The following is a 25,077-nucleotide window of genomic DNA, read 5'->3' as shown; positions in this document are numbered from 1 at the left end:
TTACTATGATAAGTTCTATGTAGGAGGGGGAGAAGCTAGAGACAGAGCTCCTCCTCCCTCCTCATAACCCTCCCATCTAGATGAAAGATGACAGTTACTATGATAAGTTCTATGTAGGAGGGGGAGAAGCTAAAGACAGAGCTCCTCCTCCCTCCTCATAACTCTCCCATCTAGATGAAAGATGACAGTTACTATGAAAAGTTCTATGTAGGAGGGGGAGAAGCTAAAGACAGAGCTCCTCCTCCCTCCTCATAACCCTCCCATCTAGATAAAAGATGACAGTTACTATGATAAGTTCTATGTAGGAGGGGGAGAAGCTAAAGACAGAGCTCCTCCTCCCTCCTCATAACCCTCCCATCTAGATAAAAGATGACAGTTACTATGATAAGTTCTATGTAGGAGGGGGAGAAGCTAGAGACAGAGCTCCTCCTCCCTCCTCATAACCCTCCCATCTAGATGAAAGATGACAGTTACTATGATAAGTTCTATGTAGGAGGGGGAGAAGCTAGAGACAGAGCTCCTCCTCCCTCCTCATAACCCTCCCATCTAGATGAAAGATGACAGTTACTATGATAAGTTCTATGTAGGAGGGGGAGAAGCTAGAGACAGAGCTCCTCCTCCCTCATCATAACCCTCCCATCTAGATGAAAGATGACAGTTACTATGATAAGTTCTATGTAGGAGGGGGAGAAGCTAGAGACAGAGCTCCTCCTCCCTCCTCATAACCCTCCCATCTAGATGAAAGATGACAGTTACTGCTGATGAGATTGTAGATAGGAAGGGGGAGGAGCTATTCTGTAGTAAGTGTCATTTTCCATAAAAAAAATACACATGGTATTGCCGCATTCAAAATCACCCGGTCTATCAAAATATAAAAAGAATTAATCTGATCGGTAAATGGCGTAACGAGAAAAAAAATCAAAACCACAGAATTCTTTTTTTTGGTCACCTCAATTGACCGTGGCATTTAAGTGGTTAGATTGGAGCAATCGGAGGGCGCTCCTGTTGCAGCACTTACAGGCAGATGCTAGCTGTGTAATACAGCACTCCCAGCAGAGACCCTGAAACTGGTGACAAATTAATACAGTAAATGTAATGAAAAATTGCAAAACATTTCATTAGCCAAAATGCAACGTTTTCAGAAAGCAGACATAACTAATAGATCGAACGGTGTGATGGTAAAGTGTTCCTGAACCTGTAGCAGTACGGACCATTAAGTGTGTCTGATGCGGAGCCGGTGATGGATGCCGGAGAGTTTGTTCCCCGGGACTGCTGGGCTGAAGAGAAAGGATCATCTACTATCACCAACATGTCATTGCTGCTCTCATCCAGCGCGATAGATCCAGTGTGGAGTTCACTGCTGATGGAAATCTACAGAAAACACAACAATACAATGACTCCTCTGCTGCGGTATTCAGGAATAGGCAGGCATGGCGTCACACGTCACCAGTAACAAGGACGTCACTGGTTAATCACCTCAGGTTTTCATGTTCAGTGTCACTGTCGTTTCAACAATCTTTTGCTTATCAGATGCCAATGTAGGCGCTGTGCAATCTGTAACATGCCTTCAGATGAAAAAAGATTTTATTTTTTGCGGGAAAAAGTTAAGTTGTGGCCACTAGAAGATACACTGTGCCTGCCTCAGCTGTGAACGGAGAGCATCCCCTGGGCTCGGCACAGAGCACAGCAATTGTCCACGGAGCGGGTGTATCTAATCCTACCATGTGTAATTCAGTCTGTGTATCTAATCCCATCATGTGAGATACAGATTCTGTACCTAATCCTACCATGTGTAATTCAGTCTGTGTATCTAATCCCATCATGTGAGATACAGATTCTGTACCTAATCCTACCATGTGTAATTCAGTCTGTGTATCTAATCCCATCATGTGAGATACAGATTCTGTACCTAATCCTACCATGTGTAATTCAGTCTGTGTATCTAATCCCATCATGTGAGATACATATTCTGTATCTAATCCTATCATGTGTAATTCAATTTGTGTATCTAATCCCATCATGTGAGATACAGATTCTGTATCTAATCCTATCATGTGTAATTCAATTTGTGTATCTAATCCCATCATGTGAGATACAGATTCTGTATCTAATCCTATCATGTGTAATTCAGTTTGTGTATCTAATCCCATCGTGTGAGATACAGATTCTGTATTTAGTCCTATCATGTGTAATTCAGTCTGTGTATCTAATCCCATCATGTGAGATACATATTCTGTATCTAATCCTATCATGTGTAATTCAATTTGTGTATCTAATCCCATCATGTGAGATACAGATTCTGTATCTAATCCTATCATGTGTAATTCAGTTTGTGTATCTAATCCCATCGTGTGAGATACAGATTCTGTATTTAGTCCTATCATGTGTAATTCAGTCTGTGTATCTAATCCCATCATGTGAGATACATATTCTGTATCTAATCCTATCATGTGTAATTCAATTTGTGTATCTAATCCCATCATGTGAGATACAGATTCTGTATCTAATCCTATCATGTGTAATTCAGTTTGTGTATCTAATCCCATCGTGTGAGATACAGATTCTGTATTTAGTCCTATCATGTGTAATTCAGTCTGTGTATCTAATCCCATCATGTGAGATACAGATTCTGTATCTAATCCTACCATGTGTAATTCAGTCTGTGTATCTAATCCCATCATGTGAGATACAGACCCTGTATCAAATCCTATTGTGTAAATTAGTCTGTGTATCTAATTCTATCATGTGTAATTTAGTCTGTGTATCTAATTCTACCATGTGTAATATAGTCTGTGTATTTAATCCAACTATGTGTGATATAGTCCGCTGAGCAATGTATTTAATCCCATCATGTGTGATTCGGTCCATATATCTAATCATGTCATGTGTGATTCGGCCCATGTATCTAATCCCATCATGTGTGATTCGGTCCATATATCTAATCATGTCATGTGTGATTCGGCCCATGTATCTAATCCCATCATGTGTGATTCGGTCCATGCATCTAATCATGTCATGTATGATTCTGTCCATGTATCTACTCATGTCATATGTGATTCGGTCCATGTATCTAATCATGTCATGTGTGATTTGGTCCATGTATCTAGTCATGTCATGTATGATTCTGTCCATGTATCTAATCATGTCATATGTGATTCTGTCCATGTATCTAATCATGTCATATGTGATTCGGTCCATGTATCTAATCATGTCATGTGTGATTCAGTCCATATATCTAATAATGTCATGTATGATTCTGTCCATGTATCTAATCATGTCATATGTGATTCGGTCCATGTATCTAATCATGTCATATGTGATTCGGTCCATGTATCTAATCATGTCATGTATGATTCGGTCCATGTATCTAATCATGTCATGTGTGAATCGGTCCATGTATCTAATCCCGTCATGTGTGATTCAGTCAATGAACCTATTCCCATCATGTGTGATTCGGTCCATGTATCTAATCCCATCATGTGTGATTCGGTCCATGTATCTAATCCCATCATGTGTGATTCGACCCATGTATCTAATCCCATCATGTGTGATTCGGTCCATGTATCTAATCATGTCATGTGTGATTCAGTCCATGTATCTAATCATGTCATGTGTGATTCGGTCCATGTATCTAATCCCATCATGTGTGATTCGGTCAATGTATCTAATCCCATCATGTGTGATTCGACCCATGTATCTAATCCCATCATGTGTGATTCGACCCATGTATCTAATCCCATCATGTGTGATTCGGTCCATGTATCTAATCATGTCATGTGTGATTCAGTCCATGTATCTAATCATGTCATGTGTGATTCGGTCCATGTATCTAATCCCATCATGTGTGATTCGGTCCATGTATCTAATCCCATCATGTTTGATTCGATCCATGTATCTAATCATGTCATGTGTGATTCGGTCCATGTATCTAATCATGTCTTGTGTGATTCGGTCCATGTATCTAATCATGTCATGTGTGATTCGGTCCATGTATCTAATCCCATCATGTGTGATTCGGTCCATGTATCTAATCCCATCATGTGTGATTCGATCCATGTATCTAATCATGTCATGTGTGATTCGGTCCATGTATCTAATCATGTCATGTGTGATTCGGTCCATGTATCTAATCACACCATGTGTGATCCTGACTGCTGAACTGTGTAATCACATTGCAGTCATCAACAAAATGGCCATATGCTGTGATCCTAAATGCTGTCCTCTCCCTCTTTTGCAATAAGTGAAGTAGAGAAATGGCATCAGACCCCGCCCACATTAGAGACGGCAGACCCCGCCCCCATCGAACCCTGCAGACCACGCCCACATCAGACCCTGCAGACCACGCCCACCTCAGACCCCGCCCACATTAGAGACGGCAGACCCCGCCCCCATTGAACCCTGCAGACCCCGCCCACATCAGACCCTGCAGACCCCGCCCACATTTACTGCAGCCATTATGCGAGCTAACAGTACACTAGATTGCGAGCTAACAGTACACTAGATTTTATGGCAAGATTCAGCAGTTGCCCCCACTAATGTTTCAAAGTTGAAAATAGAAAAACTTTTATCATTATTCTTATTATTGTTTTTGATACTTTTTATAATTATATAAAATAAATGAAACATTAATACTTTTTTTTTCTACTGTTAAAAACAATTTTGTGGGGGAGAATGACACATTCCATTTAAAAGCTTGATGCTGCTCCTGGCACAGCTCCTTATATCCTGCCTGGATTTGTCTGTCTATATCAGCTGTGCATCTCTACCCAAGGTTTCCCTCCTCTGCTTTATGACAGGCCAGCAGCGCATGGCTCCCGTTCTTGTTTTCAGTTTTCTGCTGGGTCCCAGCTGTGCTCACTCTGAAACGTCCTCCGTCACCCATCTTTCCCACTACCTTGTATTGTGGTTATCATGTCAGTCACTAGGCAATCACCTGCTGCTGAACAGCTTGGGAGAAAGCTGGATCACTGCTGTGCTTACTCAGTCACTGGAACCCAGCTTTCCAATTGCTTTGTGATATTAATATAATGCATAGCAATAGTAAAAAGCTGGATTACTGTGACTGTCAGAGTAAGCACTGCGGTGACCCAGCTTTCTCACAAGCTGGACATTACAGCGATCTGTTGTGGGAATTAGGGCTGTGCGATTGATCAGATTAATTTAATTCTCCTTTGTAGGTCGGCACAAATTTTAATTTATAACAAAATTGAAAATTTGATTCCTGCTCCGCCCCCTCTGCTGTCATTGGTGGAACAGGCAGTAGTGAAGGCACAGCAGAGCCGCTGACCGCCATGATTGGTTGGAGCAACTCAAACCTGAGCGGGAGCTGAGTAAGCGGAGTGCCATGAGAGGTTGAGTGCACACAGAAAAAAAAAAGTTTTGTGTCGTAATTTTCAAAGTTCTGATTTTTTCTCACCATTCAGATATAGAGAAATATCTCTCTACATACACTGCAGATGTGTGCGGCCTAAATGAGCCAAATATTTTTGGCAATGTGGTAATTCTTGGCTCTACATGACTTCAATAGATCAGCTATGGCAGCCGCACTCACCTCACTGAAGGGACTGGGCATGGCGGAGTCCACGCTGAGGAAGGAGTCGTCTCCATCTGCAGAAAGGTTTGAGTTATCAGCTGAGGGCACAAATGGAATAACCAAGTTAATGGCATCTCTTTTCTTCCTCCCATCAATTTCGTCTTCTTTCTTCTTCTGCAATGACAAGAAAATTAATAAAAAATGGTCAGTAATAAACAGTAAGTAGTAAAAAAAATAAAAGTACAAGAAAGTGGAGGCAAAAAACCTGCAAAACAATAATAATCAGTGATTGCATTTGATGAGCAAATAAAGCTATTTTTTCCTTAAAAAAAAAAAAAAAAAGAATAAAAGTTTTACACTTTTAAAATGCTTCAGGCATGTGCATCAATAGAGCAACATCTGCAGTTCCCTATCGCTGATCAGTCTGCAGCAGGCATCAAACACAGCTCAGCTCTTCTTAGTACAAAGGGGAGCATCGATTGTAAGGACTCCATCTGCAAGGTCAGTAATCTGGCAGGGAGACCTGCAAATCTCATTACTTAGCGGCATTCCTGGCTCTCGTTCTGCTTAGCCGGGCTGGCACGACATCCTCATTGTAGTGTTACGCACACAAGACATTGCGTGGGCCTAGCTAATCAGAAGAATTGACAGGAATGCCAGGAAGTAAGGAGATTTGCACAGTTACAGATTACTAACCTGTCTGATGTACCAGAGTCCTATGAATCGTTTCTCCCATCTGCACTGGGTAGTTATTACAAGTTCTGTGGTGGAGGAGAGCAGGACAGTTGCGCTCTGCGGAAAACCAGCTAACATAGCAATGATGTTTAAACACGCAGACAGTTAGGCAGCTATATTGTTGTAGATGGCAAACGATAAAACAGGCCATGCAGGGCACGGTGCAGAAGCACAGAGTGTATTCTAAGGCTATGTGCACACGGTGCAGATTCTGTTGCTGATCTGCAGCGCTTCAGGCTCTGTGGGTCCGCAGCAGATTTATGTGCGCTGTACAGTACCATTGTTTTCAATGGTAAACTGAAAAACGCTGTGCACATGCTGCGGATTTTTTCGCGTGGATTTGCTGCGAGTTCAAATCCGCAGCATGTCAATTCTTTGTGCGGTTTCCGCTGCGGTTTCACACCTTATCCATTGTAAGGTGTGAAACCGCAGAGCTAAACCACAGGCTAATCCGCAGGTAAATCGAAGGTCTTTTGACCTGCGGATTTTCCCAGATCCGCAGGGACAAATCCGCGGCACATAAAACTGTGTGTGCACATAGAAGATAGAATACCCTTAATGTCAGAGGTGGAAGCCAAGCAGAGCTATGTTAGCAGGAAGCCAACACTGCGCAAAGTGCGCATAATCAGGCAGAACAATGGAAACTGAAGGGGGGAGAGAGGGGCATCTGTTGGAGGGTGGTTATGCATTTCATAAATGATTACATTGCCTCCTAACTACCTCTGTAGACTTCAAAAATACCATTTGATTTGGTCCGGCGCTGTATTTAAATGATGATCCAATCCAATGGGAGTTCTCCTTGTGGCATCTGTTCCTCCTCTCTGCTAGTAAAAGCTGTCCTGCAGCTCTGGATGATGTGGTTGACATTTCCTGCGTCATCCACATAGCTGAACGCAGTCTCGCACTTGCGCATTGATGTCCTTTGCTCTGCCCGCAGTAGGGCAAATCAAAGGGCGCCTATGCAGCCAGTGATGCTCCTACATATGCGGATGATGCAGGGCACATTATACAAATCAATCAGAAACCGGAGAAAGGTTTTTACTAACAGAGAGGAGGAACAGACGCCGCAAGGAGGACGCCCATTGGACTGGATCAGCCTCATTTAAATACAGCGCAGGACAAAATCAAATGGTATTTTGAGGTGTACAGGAAGAGTCAGGAGGAATTTGTAATCATTTGTGAAATGTATAACAACAGCAGAAAACAGGTGGTGACATTTGTTGGGAAACTAAAAAACTGGTGACCGGTTCCCTTTAAATAGCTTGTACATGCAACAATACAACATTTGGAGAGGAAATAACCTTTTCTGCATATTTTTCCCTTTTTCTCTTGCGCTCTTTAACTTTGTTGGTCTCCTCTTGCTGTCTTTTCTCCTCTTGTCTCTGGCGTACTGCAAAAATTGGAATAAGAAACGTTACAAATGTTTTGTAAGCTTTTAGAAAGGGTCTACAGAAATGTTCCCACCCCATTTTGATGGCTATTTTAGTTCTGCCAGTGTTTGTGTGCATTCCCTGCGCCACAGATCCATGCTGCACCTAACACAACACTGCACGCAGTGCAAAATATAAGAAGTATCCAAGACAAATGATTTGTAGCATTTACCCTTCGAGTGCATCGACACACGAGGGCCACACACAGGGGAAGTCAGATTATGACCAAGAACGCAATTATACTGGTGTTAAAGGGAAACTACAGAAAACGACCCACTGTTTAAATCAGGCTTTTGTGTTAAATGTAATTTTTTCTATTGCTTAGCAAGATTGTTTTTGTTTGTTTTTTAAGTGGTGAAAAAAATTGTCAATTTGTAAGAAAAAAAAAAAAAAAAAGAAAAGCGGTGAACCCAGAGGAAAGTCACACAAAACACAGGGAGAACAGGAAAAGAAGGGAGTAAAATAACATACCTCAAGAGAAAGACAGACCTGGCTTTCTCCATGTTGGATATGTAATGACACAGAGCTCTGTTCTCCTCAGGGATCCCTCTGCTGAAACCTACAGTGCTTACAAGCTGGGGAGGGGAGTAGACTTGTGTGTCATTACAAACACCTCTTGCAGCTCTCCTCCCACTGCACTGTCAGCTCGGTTAAACTCACTCTCTCCCACACTGACTGCAGGGAAATGAGAACAGCAAGAAGTGTATGGAATGATATGCAGCTCTGCTTTACTCCCCTCTCCCGCTTGTAATCACAGTAGATGCCTGTAGTGAAATCGGCGGCGGGCAGAGAAGAGCAGTGTGTCATTACATGTCACACAGAGAAGGCCTGGTCTGACATTCTCTGGGAGTGCATTCTTCCCACCCCCCCGATAATGGCTCCTGCTTATGATTGGTCAGCATCATGCAGGGGAAAAAGTAAATGCCTCCAGTGAAGAATTTCTATTCACTCCCCCTTGGGTCTTAAGTTTAAAATAAATCAATACTTTACAAGCAAATATCGCCGCAACAAAGATGAAAAATGAAAAAATAAAAATGTTTTATTCAGCTTCAAAGTCTCCTTTTTTTCTTTTATTATGGGTCTAAAATCTAACAAGCAAGTAGTTGTTAGAAAGAGCATTGGCTTCTTTTCCACCCTGCCCTATTGACAGGACGTGACTGCCGACGTCATGCTGATTGACAGCCAGCCCCTCCAATTGTGCAGTGGAGAGCCAGCTGTGAGTCAGCATGATGTCGGCAGTCACGTCCTGTCAACAGGGCAGGGTGGAAGAGAAGTCAATGCTCTGTTGATGTGACGTCAGCGGAAGTAGCTGAAGAATTAAGCAGTGGTCTGTGACCACCCTTTTCGGGCAGAGATCAGTGCCGGGCACAGCAGGCATGTAGCAACTACCTGCCTGTTTATTTTTTATTATGAATATTAAACTATGAAAAAGTCCTGGCTATATTATTATTATTATTATTATTATTATTTATTGTTATAGCGCCATTTATTCCATGGCGCTTTACATGTGAGGGGGGTATACATAAAAACAAGTACAATAATCTTAAACAATACAAGTCATAACTGGTACAGGAGGAGAGAGGACCCTGCCCGCGAGGGCTCACAATCTTCAAGGGATGGGTGATAATACAGTAGGCGAGGGTAGAGCTGGTCGTGCAGCGGTTTGGTCGATCGGTGGTTACTGCAGGTTATAGGCTTGTCGGAAGAGGTGGGTCTTCAGGCTCTTTTTGAAGGTTTCGATGGTAGGTGAGAGTCTGATATGTTGTGGTAGAGAGTTCCAGAGTAGGGGTGATGCACGAGAGAAATCTTGTATGCGATTGTGGGAAGAGGAGATAAGAGGGGAGTAGAGAAGGAGATCTTGTGAGGATCGGAGGTTGCGTGCAGGAAAGTACCGGGAGACGAGGTCACAGATGTATGGAGGAGACAAGTTGTGGATGGCTTTGTATGTCATGGTTAGGGTTTTGTAATGGAGTCTCTGGGCAATTGGGAGCCAGTGAAGGGATTGACAGAGGGGAGAAGCTGGGGAATAGCGGGGGGACAGGTGGATTAGCCGGGCAGCAGAGTTTAGAATAGATTGGAGGGGTGCGAGAGTGTTTGAGGGGAGGCCGCAGAGCATGAGGTTGCAGTAGTCAAGGCGAGAGATGATGAGGGCATGGACTAGGGTTTTTGCAGATTCTTGGGTGAGGAATGAACGGATACGTGAAATATTTTTGAGTTGAAGTCGGCAGGAAGTGGAAAGGGTTTGGATATGTGGTTTGAAGGAGAGATCAGCATCAAGGATTACTCCGAGGCAGCGAGCTTGTGGGACTGGGGAGAGTGGGCAGTCATTTACTGTAATTGATAGGTTCGTAGGGGGGGTCACGTGAGATGGGGGAGATAGGCTATATCCTATAATGCAATGCTTATTGTTCACCCAGGCACGTGCATGTTTAACACAGGCCAGTAATGGTTGACATCATACAAACTTTTTCTTTTGTTATGAAAAACAGAACCCAGCTAAACCCCATAATAGTTAATGGGATTCCCCTGCATCCTTGTGCTTATCTGATACAATGTATCACTTATTATATTTGTCTGTTACGAAACTGGAAACATGAATACAGTCTATGTTCTGATCAAGATCTGTGCCATGGTAAATTCTAGAATACCTTGCATCTCTATGGAACAGAATGGAGATGACTGCATACCTAGAAGTCGTCCCTAATATGTAGTCCTATTACTGCTGTCAAACAATAATTAGCCTCTGAGATAACCAACAGTACATTTTACTACTCAGTTGTGAATCCCAGAAATCAGACATTTACCACCCATCCCGAGATAGAGGGATAAGAGTCAATTAAGGGTAAAAATAAGAGTCACCGTCACTTTAATTTTCATTTCACCAATCAATAGCACACATAAAAATAAGAAACTTCGTAATATATCTTATCAGAGAAATCTGATTCTTTCTCCTTCTGCACTGATCATTAACTCAAACCTCCTGGCTAAAATCTGCCTACTGTGAATACAGATTTTGCTATTACTGGGATAGGAGAGGACAGTTAGTGCTTTTAAAATTCGATAGAGATATATATATACACACACACACACACACACACACAAACATATATATATATATATATATATATACACACACACACATATATATATATACACACACACACACATATATATGTATACACACACACACACACACACACAAACACACATATATATGTATACACACACACACACAAACATATATATATATATATATATATATATATATATATATACACACACACACACACATATATATATATATACACACACACACACAAGCATATATATATATATATATATATATATATATATATATATATATATATATATATATATATATATAACTAAGGAATTTTATAGTGTACTATATATATATATATATATATATATATATGGTACACTATAAAATTCCTTAGTTTCATATGCACTATATATGGAAAGAATAATTAAAATTAAAATGGTGGTTATTCTAAGCATACTGGATGTTCCAGTAGGAGAAATAAGTGTAGAAATGACTCTTGCAATGGTTTCGGAAAAATGATCCAATAGCTTACATTTCTTTTCCAATTCCTCATCATCCAGAAGCAGGCTGACTACTTCCTTTGGTTTCAGAGTGTCCGGTTTAAAATTTCCTCCAGAGATCACAACTCGCTGTATCTGTTACAAAAGACGAAACATGAATCCTGAGTGTGCAACAAACCAATAAGTGAAATAAAAAAATCCAGATATGGCATAAAACCCAACGTGTACTACTAGAGACCGTAAGGGGTCATGCCCGCCTTGTGGATCACATGTTGATGGAGGAGTCTGAAGAAATGGACACCCAATGTGCCGTACCTCACTTTTCTCCTTTGCCCTCTGAAGTATACGCTCTTCAATGGTGCCTTTACATATCAATCTGTAAACAGTGACTTGCTTGGTCTGACCAAGACGGTGGGCTCGGTCCATGGCCTGTTGGTCCACAGTTGGGTTCCAGTCACTATCGTAGAAAATCACCTGAACGAGAACAACAGACAGTTGGAAAAAATGGCCAGAATTAGGGTAGCAGTGATTTTTTGCAATGGGGATGGTTAGTTGGTCATATGCTGGAGTCTGGAACGGAAGTAATGCTTGTCCACATGTGGCGGTGGCAAACAACACATGTACATTGATACAGAGGACTGAAAATAGTTAGGGCTTAAAAGGGTTGTCTCTTTTTGAAAAATCCAAGTCTGAGCATGTTATGGGCACTGAGCTCACCGCTCTCCCTGTGCAGATGGGACTCCCTGCTTAGAGCCGCTGAGCTCAGCGATTGGCTGCAGCCAATATCAGGCACTGGGAGCAGCGGCAGAAACACAATGGTGGACCTGGGGACAACATTTTTAAATAAACTGCTCCAAGCAAAATGTTGCCTTTCAACATCCAAACAGGAGTAGCAGCTTTATCACAGACTAGCTGAAGAGACCGGCGCTGCCCGGGCATAGTAACTTTACTGTGGTTAGTTACAGCAAATTATAATTATCCTCCATCCCATAGTCCGGTGCCCATATACCCATCACACATCCTCCATCCCATAGTCCCATGCCCATATACCCATCATACATATTCTCCATCCCATAGTCCCGTGCCCATATACATATCCGCCATCCCATAGTCCCGTGCCCATATACCCATCATACATATCCTCCATCCCATAGTCGAGTGCCCATATACCCATCACACATCCGCCATCTCATAGTCCCATGCCCATATACCCATCATACATATTCTCCATCCCATAGTCCCGTGCCCATATACATATCCGCCATCCCATAGTCCCGTGCCCATATACCCATCATACATATCCTCCATCCCATAGTCGAGTGCCCATATACCCATCACACATCCGCCATCTCATAGTCCCGTGCCCATATACCCATCACACATCCTCCATCCCATAGTCCCATGCCCATATACCCATCATACATATCCGCCATCTCATAGTCCCGTGCCCATATACCCGACATACATATCCTCCATCCCATAGTCCAGTACCCATATACCCATCACACATCCTCCATCCCATAGTCCCGTGCCCATATACATATCCGCCATCCCATAGTCCCGTGCCCATATACCCGTCATATATATCCTCCATCCCATAGTCCAGTGCCCATACACCCATCACACATCCTCCATCCCTTAGTCAACCATTATGACATCATAATGAGCGGCGGCGGGGCTTGCAACCTATGATGACATCAGCGTCACCATGGCAACCATTGTGACATCATAATGAGGGGCGGGGCTTGATACGCACACACTGCTTCCCCAGTATGCAAATAGGGGCATTATGACATCATAATGAGGGGCGGGGCTTGCTACGCACACACTGCTTCCCCAGTATGCAAATAGGGGCATTATGACATCATAATGAGGGGCCGGGCTTGACACGCACACACTTTTTCCCCAGTATGTAGATAGGGGCAAAATTGTTTGGTGAATTGGAACGCGCGGGTTTAAAATTTTGCCTCACAACATAGTCTAGGACGCTCTCGGGGTCCAGACGTGTGACTGTGCCAAATTTTGTGGCTGTAGCTGCGACGGTGCGGATGCTAATCCCGGACATACACACACACATACATACACACTTTGAGCTTTATATATTAGATTGAGGTTTCCCGAGCCTTACCGTATCAGCAGCAGTGAGATTAATACCCAGGCCCCCGGCTCTAGTACTCAGCAGGAACACAAATATGTCAGTCCTAATTGGGAAAAAAAAATAAATAACATAAATCTATGGGATATGGGAAATAAACTATCTTCCTAAAATTAGACTGACTTGAATCCAGAAGTTACTCATTGATATCCTATCCATACAACACCTAGCACCCCCACTGAGCAGCTGTGTCATGTAAGAAATGTGTGGTGTGGCCCCTGCGGCTCTGTACCTTGTTTTGTGGCCCCTGCTGAGTGCTGCAGTTTATTTCCCACTCAGGTGGAGCGCTGTACAATATTGACATTGCTGCTGCCGAAGCAGATACCAGCTGAACTGTTTGGAGGAACTGCACGTCAGACCCCTATGATGTCATATTGATGGCCTATTGATCCTTAAGTATGACATAAATATAGGAGTTCCAGAAGATGACTTTAAAGAAAATCTGCCATCAGGTTTCTGCTACCCCACCCAACAGCAGCACAAACGTAGGGACAGAGACCCCAATTCCATGGATGAATCACTTACTGAGCTGTGTGTTGCTGCTTCAATAAAATCAGTGGTTTATCAGAAGGAGATTATCACTACAGGACTAGGAGTTTCCTCCTGTTCTGTGTAACCCCGCCCCCACCACTGATTGGCAGCTCAATGAGTACAATGAATATTTACAGAAAGCTGCCCATCAGTAGTGGGGGCGGGGTTATACACAGCTCAGCATTCTGAGAATCTGCTGCAGAGAAAACTGTGATTGTTTCAAAGTTACAGCAAACAATCCAGTAAGTGAAACATCATCGGAATTAGGGGCTCAGACCCTATTTTGAGATACTCTCAGATTCCCTTTAACACCATTGTGAAATGTATACCATATATTTCCCAACATACATCTGGCCATGACCATTTCCTTTACCTGCTCTGAAAGTCAGCCACCATGTCTCGTCTCTCAGAAATCTTGGAAGATCCATCTAATCGCATGTATGTGTGCTTTCTATATACCATATACTCCTACAACAAGAGATGTTTAAGTTACAGCAACTGCACCGAAGCTCACTTTCTAATATCTGCAAAATACAGGTCTATGAAAAGGGAAACTGTGCAATGAACGTGGCAATGCAAGGATCAGAAGCCAACGATCTATATTCCCAGTTTTTGCATTATGACAAGTACTGCGCACTATGCAAGAACTTAAAAGGGTCCCTGGTTTCCCATAACTCTTGTTCTGTAGCTGCAAACACACTGAGCTTTACTCACCCTCCCCGCCTCCAGCTCGGAGCCTCCAGTGTCCGCTATTGTCTGCACATCAAGTCAGTAGCACTGCAGCCAATCACTGAGCTTGGTGGGATTTACATCAGCACAACCACTGAGCTCACCGATTGTCTGCAGCTCTGTCAATGTGACGATAACAGACACTAGGATCAGCGGCGGAAACTCAGTGCTGGACCTGAGGAGGGTGAGAAAAGCTCCCAAAGGAAAGAGGATTTCCAAAACTGGAAAATCCCTTTAAATCTGCATTATGTCACAGCTGCTTTAAAACAAAGATGGGGAAAAAGAGTGACTGGTTATAATTGAATGAATAATACACTTAAAGTGGTAATAATGTTATGACACATCCCGTTACATCACGATTTGGACCTGCGGTCACAGTCTTTCTTCCTCTTTGCAGTGGTGTCATCCACTGTGCAGAAACACACAATCCCACGAGAAGCTGGGATGAGTTCTTTTGGAAATTTGTCCTGGACATGTGAGTGTCAGGTAGTGTTCTGAAGCCCTACACTATAACAAGGTGTGAAATGCCGATTTCTTTATTTCTTCCGGGAACTCATGGCAGATATGCAGCCCGCTATCATTGCAAAGGTCTCATTCTATATATAGGATTTCTCCAAGAACACATTACCTCCAGCAAATCTATCATCCGAGTCATCTGAGAGTAAATAAGAACTCTGTGTCCTTGTGACTTGAGACGGGTAAGCAGCAGATCCAGTGCGTACAGCTTTCCACTGTCAGTAATGAGACTCTCCTTGTCTGCAATAAACACAAAGTGAAGGCAACGGTCACAGTAATATACAGTATGTGCTAATGCTTCATATTACAGGACTATAAGGCTCAATGACACGGAACTAGGTAAGAGTTCCAAGCTACATCCCTGCACGGTGTTAGGTGGCGCTACAACATTATTTCAACTATGAAAGGGTTGAGCCATCAATCACAATATTTTCACAAAACTATTATTAATAGCCCAATAAAAAGTTTCTTCTTCTTCCCCTTCTGGGCATCCAGCTTCTTATAGCTGAAAGGGTGGTGCTTTTCTGATTTGCTAAAGCTACTTTTACTAGCAGCAAATTTACAAAGAAGAAAACGACCAGAAAGTCCCAGAAGGATGATATATTTTATTAAGTCATTATAAAAAATAGTTAAAAACCATTACATAAAAATAGGTAATACATATACTGAACAAAAAAGGGGGTTATGCTACCCAGATATGAAGCAAAAAAAATATAGCAAAAATGTGTAAACAAATGGTGAATAAGCAAAATAAATATTGATATAAATAATGAATAATAAACAATATAAAGTGCACAAACACCAAAAAATATATTATAAACCATAAACATAAGTGTAAACCACTACCACAGTAAAACTATATACATCAATATATCGAAATAGTGCATCTGTGTGATAGGGCTAAAAAAGGACACGGTATGTGTCACCGTGAATTAAGGTGTCTACCGACCAGGAAAGGAAAAATGGTGTAAAAATAAAAATAAGTGAAAATACATACAACCTCTCCTGGTCTCCTGGGAAAGCAACCCGGTCCCGACGCGCGTTTCGGCGCTAAGCCTTCATCAGCCTGATGAAGGCTTAGCGCCGAAACGCGCGTCGGGACCGGGTTGCTTTCCCAGGAGACCAGGAGAGGTTGTATGTATTTTCACTTATTTTTATTTTTACACCATTTTTCCTTTCCTGGTCGGTAGACACCTTAATTCACGGTGACACATACCGTGTCCTTTTTTAGCCCTATCACACAGATGCACTATTTCGATATATTGATATATATAGTTTTACTGTGGTAGTGGTTTACACTTATGTTTATGGTTTATAATATATTTTTTGGTGTTTGTGCACTTTATATTGTTTATTATTCATTATTTATATCAATATTTATTTTGCTTATTCACCATTTGTTTACACATTTTTGCTATATTTTTTTTGCTTCATATCTGGGTAGCATAACCCCCTTTTTTGTTCAGTATATGTATTACCTATTTTTATGTAATGGTTTTTAACTATTTTTTATAATGACTTAATAAAATATATCATCCTTCTGGGACTTTCTGGTCGTTTTCTTCTTTGTAAATTTGGTGTTTTCAACACGACTGTCCTTTAAACAGTCCAACACTCTCCAGCGATATATTATTTTTTATGCATAGTATTATCTTAATATAATGTAAATCTCGCTGTTTCTCCTTATTTCGTGTTTTTTTTTACTAGCAGCACCCTGCTTCTCCTCAGTACTACAGGCCCCCACACTCTTCTCTAACCAATAACCATAAAACTTTAATTTTATTTACTCACCTTCGGGATGGACAATTCTACTCAAGAAAACAGGAAGGGATGGTTTTAACATGACTTATTTGTTACTACTATTACTCACTAGAAGACCAACAGCAGGTTACATGTACAAATATTTTGTATTTTCAATGTGCCTAGAAGTTAACATTTCATTGGTGGCTCCTGGGAGTCATCAAGGTCCGAGTGGATGTATAGAGAAGTTGAGTGCAAGCAGGCTCACAGCAAACTGTGTGTGAAGGAACCCTAATGAAGGCGCACTCAGGATTCAGTAGCGCTGCATTAATATTTGTATTATTTATATTATACTTTAGACTATTATACTATTATTTCTATTTTACTTTAATTATTGTATTGTTAACGTTGTTACTTATGGCTTGTGTTTTGAAACTGTTAAACTGTAAAACGCTGCGGAATATGTTGGCGCTATACAAATAAAGATTACTATTATTATTATTATTTATTATTATGTGTGGTCATTCTAATAATAGACAGCAAAGAGTCCATATAGGTTTAATAAAAGTAGAAAGGCTGACACCTAGTAAAAGAAGTTTCAAAAATGTATTCTATAAGTAGCATCAAATACTACAACAATGATGCTTTTTAGCTTTAGGATTATGTCTGAAAAAGGCTCAGTTAGAGCCAAAACGCATCATTGATGTTGTTATATTCGATGCTACTCATGGAATAACCTTTGAAATTTCTCCAACTACAGTGGGGGAAATAAGTATTTGATCCCTTGCTGATTTTGTAAGTTTGCCCACTGACAAAGACATGAACAGTCTTTAATTTTAAGGGTAGATTACTTTTAACATTGAGAGATGGAATATCAAAAATAAACTCCAGAAAATCACATTGCATAAATTATATAAATTTGCATTTTGCAGTGAGAAATAAGGATTTGATCCCCTACCAACCAATAGGAGTAAAGACCAGTTAGATGTTCCCAATCAACTCGTTACCTGCATTAAAGATAGCTGTCTTACACAGTCACCTTTATAAAAGACTTCTGTCAACAGACTCAATCAGTGAGACTCTAACCTCTACAACATGGGCAAGACCAAAGAGCTTTATAAGGATGTCAGACCCAAGATCATAGACCTTCAAAAAGCTGGAATGGGCTGTAAAACAATAAGTAAGATGCTGGGTGAGAAGGAGACAGCTGTTGATGCAATAGTAAGAAAATGAAAGAAATGATTGACTTTGATCTGGGGCACCATGCAAAATCTCACCTCGTGAAGTATCCTTGATCATGAGGAAGATGAGAGATCAGCCTAAAACTACAGAGGGGAACTTGTTAATGATGTCAAGGCAGTTGGGACCTCAGTCACCAAGAAAAACATTATGCCGCAAAGGTTTAAAATCCTGCAGTGCCCGCAAGGTCCCTATGCTCAAGAAGGCACATGTGCAGGTCCGTCTGAAGTTTGCCAATGAACACCTGGATGATTCTGTGAGTGACTGGGAGAAGCTGCTATGGTCAGATGAGACAAAAATTGAGGTACTTGGCATTAACTCAACTCACCGTGTTTAGAGGAAGAGAAATGCTGCCTATGACCCAAAGAACACCGTCCCCACTGTCAAGCATGGAGGTGGAAGCATTATCTTTTGAGGGTGTTTATCTGCTAAGACCACAGTACTGCTTCACTGCATCAGTGGGAGAATGGATGGAGCTATGTACAGTAAAATCCTGAGTGACAACCTTCTTCCCTCCACCAGGACATTAAAAATGGGTCGTGGCTGGGTCTTCCAGCAAGATAATGACCCAAAACATACAGCCAAGGCAACAAAGGAGAGGCTCAAAAAGAAGCATATTAAGGTCATGGAGTGGCCTAGCCAGTCTAGAGACCTTAATCCTATAGAAAAATTATGGAGGAAGTTGAAGCACCAAGTTGCCAAGTGACAGGCTCAAAATCTTAATGATTTAGAGATGATCTGCAAAGAGGAGTGGACCAAAATTCCTTCTGACATGCGCAAACCTCATCATCAACTACAAAAACGTCTGACTGCTGGGCTTGCCAACAAGGGTTTTGCCACCAAGTATTAAGTTTTGCTTGCCAGAGAGATCAAATACTTATGTCTCACTGCAAAATGTAAATACATTTATATAATTTATACAATGTGATTTTCTGAATTTTACTTTTGATATTCTATCTCTCAATGTTAAAATTAACCTACGCTTAAAATTATAGACTGTTCATGTCTTTGTCAGTGGGCAAACTTACAAAATCAGCAAGGGGTCAAATACTTATTTCCCCCACTGTATGTCAGCGTTGGTCTTTCCATCTTTGATTTCATATGGGACACCTTCCCTTGACACGAGCACCACCATCTAAACAAGTGTGATGTACTTTCATTTTGGCCAAATAAAAGTTTAGTGATGAGTTTAGGGTCCACACTTACTGATAGTCGGTAATTGATGCCTCTTTATTTGGTTGGTATTACAGATATCGCATGTAGATAGTTATCATTGTGTTTCTAACATTGTTGTAAGTATTTCTTCCTGGATTGTCTATACTGGCTACACATAAAGTATAGAATTGTGGAGGGTTCATCATTAGCTGTTTTGTAGTAGAGGTGGACAATACATGATGATTGCATATACCTGGAGGGATGTGTGCACAGACACAACACCATTAGCATCGCTCACCTCCCAATGCAGAGGTGAACAGCACAAGACAATCCCTCATAGGGCGTAATGTGACAAGTAAAGAAAATGATTCCATGATGCATATCGCAATCTGTTTTTTGAGGTTTGAGGGAGGCAAAATTATATGTGGGCTCATTGGGTGTGGATGCACCAATGATGTTGGAGACCAGAAGATACTATGGCTGCACCCATGAAGATGGAGAATAGAAAATATGTCTGCATTCAAGAAGCCGGAGACTAGAAGATGCTATGCCTGTACTCATGATGCTGGAGACTAGAAGATACTATGCCTGCACCCACAATGCTGGAGACTAGAAAATATTATGCCTGTATCCAAGATGCTGGAGACTAGAAGATACTATGCCTGCACCCATAATGCTGGAGATTATAATATACTATGCCCGCACCAATGATGATGCACACCAGAAGATTCTATGGCTGCACCCACAATGCTGGAGACTAGAAGATGCTATGCCTGCACCCATGATGCTGGAGACTAGAAGATAGTATGCCTGCATCCATGATGCTGGAGACCAGAAGATACTATGCCTGCACCCATGATTCTGGAGACTAGAAGATCGTATGCATGCACCCATGAAGCTGGAGACCAGAAGATACTATGCCTGCACCCATGATTCTGGAGACTAGAAGATAGTATGCCTGCACCCATGATGCTGGAGACCAGAAGATACTATGCCTGCACCCATGATGCCGGAGACTAGAAGATACTATGCCTGCACCCATGATGCCGGAGACTAGAAGACACTGCCTGCACCCATGATGCTGGAGACCAGAAGATACTATGCCTGCACCCATGATGCTGGAGACTAGAAGATAGTATGCCTGCACCCATGATGCCGGAGACTAGAAGATAGTATGCCTGCACCCATGATGCTGGAGACCAGAAGATACTATGCCTGCACCCATGATGCTGGAGACTAGAAGATAGTATGCCTGCACCCATGATGCCGGAGACTAGAAGATACTATGCCTGCACCCATGATTCTGGAGACCAGAAGATACTATGCCTGCACCCATGATGCTGAAGACTAGAAGATAGTATGCCTGCACCCATGATGCCGGAGACTAGAAGATACTATGCCTGCACCCATGATGCTGGAGACTAGAATATAGCATGCCTGCACCCATGATGCTGGAGACCAGAAGATACTATGCCTGCACCCATGATGCTGGAGACTAGAAGACACTGCCTGCACCCATGATGCTGGAGACTAGAAGATACTATGCCTGCACCCATGATGCCGGAGACTAGAAGACACTGCCTGCACCCATGATACTGGAGACCAGAAGATACTATGCCTGCACCCATGATTCTGGAGACTAGAAGATAGTATTTCTGCACCCATCATGATGCTGGAGACCAGAAGATACTATGCCTGCACCCATGATGCCGGAGACTAGAAGATACTATGCCTGCACCCATGATGCCGGAGACTAGAAGATACTATGCCTGCACCCATGATGCCGGAGACTAGAAGATACTATGCCTGCACCCATGATGCCGGAGACTAGAAGACACTGCCTGCACCCATGATGCTGGAGACTAGAAGATACTATGCCTGCACCCATGATTCTGGAGACAAGAAGATACTATGCCTGCACCCATGATGCTGGAGACAAGAAGATACTATGCCTGCACCCATGATGCTGGAGACAAGAAGATACTATGCCTGCACCATCCATGATGTTGGAGACTAGAAGATACTATGCTTAAACCATGTTGATAAAGACTATTATATATTACTAGATGGTGGCCCGATTCTATCAAATCGGGTATTCTAGAGTCTCTGTTAAAATAAAAAATAGTGATATACTCACCTCCCAACGGCCCCCGGACTCTTCTCTTTCTCTCCTCTCACCACGCTCCCAGCATCTTCCGATCCCAGTAATGCTTTGCGCGAAACACCGCTGATGACGTCGTGCTCTCGCGAGAGTGACGTCATCTCCAGCCCTCCTCGCTAAGCATTACTGGGACCGGAAGAGCGTGGTGAGAAGTGGGACAGAGTCCAGGGGCCGTCGGAAGGTGAGTATATAACTATTTTTATAACTATTTTTTATTTTAACAGAGACTCTAGAATACCCGATGCGATAGAATCGGGCCACCATCTAGTGTATTATACTCCTGTTACACCCGGAGCTGCTGTCACTGTTTTGCTGTTACCTAAAGTATTGTACTCCAGTTACAGGCAGAGCTGCAGTTACTGTTCTGCTGTTATCTAATGTATTGTACTCTAGTTACTCCCAGAGCTGCAGTCACTGTTCTTCTTTTACCTAATGTATTGTAGTCCAGCTACACCCAGAGCTACAGTCACCGTTCTGCTCTTACCTAATGTATTATACTCCTGTTACACCCAGAGCTGCAGTCACTGTTCTGCTCTTACCTAATGTATTATACTCCTGTTACACCCAGAGCTGCAGTCACTGTTCTGCTCTTACATAATGTATTGTACGCAAGTTACACCCAGAGCTGCATTCATTGTTCTGCTGTTACCCAATGTACTCCAGTTACACCCAGAGCTGCAGTCACTGTTCTGCTGTTACCTAATGTATTGTAGTCCAGTTACACCCAGAGCTGCAGTCACCGTTCTGCTCTTACCTAATGTATTATACTCCTGTTACAGCCAGAGCTGCAGTCACTGTTCAGATCTTACCTAATGTATTGTAGTCCAGTTACACCCAGAGCTGCAGTCACTGTTCTGCTGTTACCTAATGTATTGTACTCCAGTTACACCCAGAGCTGCAGTCACCGTTCTGCTCTTACCTAATGTATTATACTTCTGTTACACCCAGAGCTGCAGTCATTGTTCTACTGTTACCCAATGTACTCCTATCACACCCAGAGCTGCAGTCACTGTTCTGCTTTTACCTAATGCATTGTAGTCCAGTTACACCCAGAGCTGCAGTCACTGTTCTGCTCTTACCTAATGTATTGTAGTCCAGTTACACCCAGAGCTGCAGTCACCGTTCTGCTCTTACCTAATGTATTATACTCCTGTTACAGCCAGAGCTGCAGTCACTGTTCAGATCTTACCTAATGTATTGTAGTCCAGTTACACCCAGAGCTGCAGTCACTGTTCTGCTGTTACCTAATGTATTGTACTCCAGTTACACCCAGAGCTGCAGTCACCTTTCTGCTCTTACCTAATGTATTATACTTCTGTTACACCCAGAGCTGCTGTCACTGTTCAGATCTTACCTAATGTATTGTACTCCTGTTACACCCAGAGCTGCAGTCACTGTTCTGCTGTTACTTAATGTATTGTATGCAAGTTACACCCAGAGCTGCAGTCACTGTTCTGCTGTTACTTAATGTACTCCTGTTACACCAAGAGCTGCAGTCAGTGTTCTGCTGTTACTTAATGTACTCCTGGTACACCCAGAGCTGCGGTCACTGTTCAGATCTTACCTAATGTATTGTACTCCAGTTACACCCAGAGCTGCAGTCACTGTTCTGCTGTTACCTAATGTATTGTACTCCAGTTACACCCAGAGCTACAGTCACTGTTCTGCTGTTACTTAATGTATTGTACTCCAGTTACACCCAGAGCTGCAGTCACTGTTCTGCTGTTACCTAATGTATTGTACTCCAGTTACACCCAGAGCTGCAGTCACTGTTCTGCTGTTACTTAATGTATTGTACTCCAGAATATGTACAGGACTGTGCCCGTGTAATGAGCAACGCAGCAGTGATGCCATTCACAGCAGTAATGTGCCTGTACAATAAGCGATGCGGCCGTGTTGCCGCGAGGACTAAGCAACTGTCGCTGATTGGTCGCGGCAGTTAGGCCGCGACCAATCAGCGAGGCGGGATTTCCATTACAGACAGACAGACAGAATAAGACAATTATATGGTAGATGCCTGCACCAATGTTGCTGGAGACTAGAAGATACAATCGCTGCACCCACGAAGATGGAGCTAGAAGATAAATATTAAGTAGGATTTTAGGGGGTTTTTAAGACAGATATGTAGAGGTACATTTATTTTATACACCATAACTATCTTTTGGCATTTTGATCTGATTTTCCATTGATCCTCAGAACCTGAGTGCCTGGTCCCTCATTCCCACCTCCCATTCACTACAGTGGAGAAATGGCCGCTCTGCCAGGTCAGCAGAAATGTGCAATTACTCATTCTGAAAGTTGGTGTAGCACAAGTAGTCCCATTGCCATGATTATCCCTATATATCTTATCTCTTCTTTTTTATCATCTGTGTGAACAAGAGACATAAACAGAAGCATAAAGCCCTGAAATAGCGATTCCTAGGGTCAGCAGAACAGGAAACAAAAGATACGGCAGAGTGCGTATAGCTCATCGTGGGGGAGGTGGGAGCAGTAGCTACTGCACCAACTAACCCCCTCAATCCAGTGTCCCTTGTTCAATAGCCACAATAACTTTTGTTTCTATTAAAATTATTCCAATAAACACCTAAAAAATATTACTCACTGAACCAGCATCGGTGAATAAAAGGACTATTTTATTGGATGCGCTGCCTCAATTTCCAACTTGCCTGGATCTGTGTGATCGTTGCGTGAAATTCAGTGCATGTCCTATTCTGAAGTGTTCTTTATCAGCTCACACAATCCACCAATTCAATGCATTAGTCTGTTACTGCTAGTCAGTAGTGATGAGCACCAGTGCTCGTTACTCGAGTGTGCCGAGGGTGCTCGGGAACGCATCGAGTATCGCAGGTGCTCGAGTGACATGTTTGAATCCCTGTGTTTCACGGCTGTAAGGCTAGTTTCACATTAGTGTTTATGGCCGCAGCGCCGAGCTGCACACGGCCTCCGCTAAGCCCCACCTCCGCCTGTAGCTCCGCCTACGGACACATGACGCTGCATGCGTCCTGCGTCCCCTATCTTTAGCACTGGGGACGCAGGCCGTGCGCAGTATGCGTTTGGCGGCGCATGCGTCCTTTTGAAGCTGCGCCGACCAGCACCAATTGCAACAGGTTGCAATTTGGTGCGTTCGGCGCAGCGTCAAAAGGACGCATGCGCCGTGAAATGCATACTGCGCACGGCCTGCGTCCCCAGTGCTAAAGATAGGGGACGCAGGACGCATGCAGCGTCGTGCGTCCGTAGGCGGAGCTACCGGTGGAGGCACAGCAGGGGGCGGGGCTTAGCGGCGGCCGTGTGCAGCCCGACGCTGCGGCCGTAAACGCTAATGTGAAACTAGCCTTAGATAGCCACAAAACATGTGGGGATTGCCTGTGTACGTCAGGCAATCCCCCATGTTTTGAGGTTGTCTAACAGCCGTGAAACATGCGGGTGTGGGGACTTGAACATGTCATTCGAGCACCTGCGATACTCGGTGCATACCCAAGCACTCGCGCTCATCACTAATAGTCAGCCATCTCAGCCGCCTCTCCCATACACAGGAGCTTGGTCAGACAAACGCTTCTGTGTTCTCTATGAGGAAGCCACCATCACATGC

At 42.8% G+C, this 25,077-nt stretch overlaps 1 protein-coding gene across 2 annotated transcripts in view; it reads right to left on the bottom strand.

The window, feature by feature from the left end:
• INO80 (INO80 complex ATPase subunit) overlaps positions 1-25,077 on the bottom strand; it is a 145,133-nt gene that overhangs the window by 12,195 nt on the left and 107,861 nt on the right. For both annotated transcript variants that reach the window (XM_073566672.1, XM_073566671.1), the window contains 8 exons: positions 15,306-15,433; positions 14,322-14,416; positions 13,391-13,463; positions 11,578-11,736; positions 11,295-11,397; positions 7,570-7,658; positions 5,552-5,707; positions 1,212-1,371 (listed from right to left, as the gene is read on the bottom strand). In XM_073566672.1, coding sequence (XP_073422773.1) covers positions 1,212-1,371; positions 5,552-5,707; positions 7,570-7,658; positions 11,295-11,397; positions 11,578-11,736; positions 13,391-13,463; positions 14,322-14,416; positions 15,306-15,433 — 963 coding nt within the window. The remainder of the gene's footprint in view (positions 1-1,211; positions 1,372-5,551; positions 5,708-7,569; positions 7,659-11,294; positions 11,398-11,577; positions 11,737-13,390; positions 13,464-14,321; positions 14,417-15,305; positions 15,434-25,077) is intronic.

Source organism: Dendrobates tinctorius, unplaced genomic scaffold (genome assembly GCF_039654945.1).
Source record: "Dendrobates tinctorius isolate UK_male_01 unplaced genomic scaffold, ASM3965494v1 ptg000019l, whole genome shotgun sequence".
In the NCBI taxonomy this organism is placed as follows: Eukaryota; Metazoa; Chordata; class Amphibia; order Anura; family Dendrobatidae; genus Dendrobates; species Dendrobates tinctorius.
This window is presented reverse-complemented; position numbering and strand designations above follow the sequence as displayed.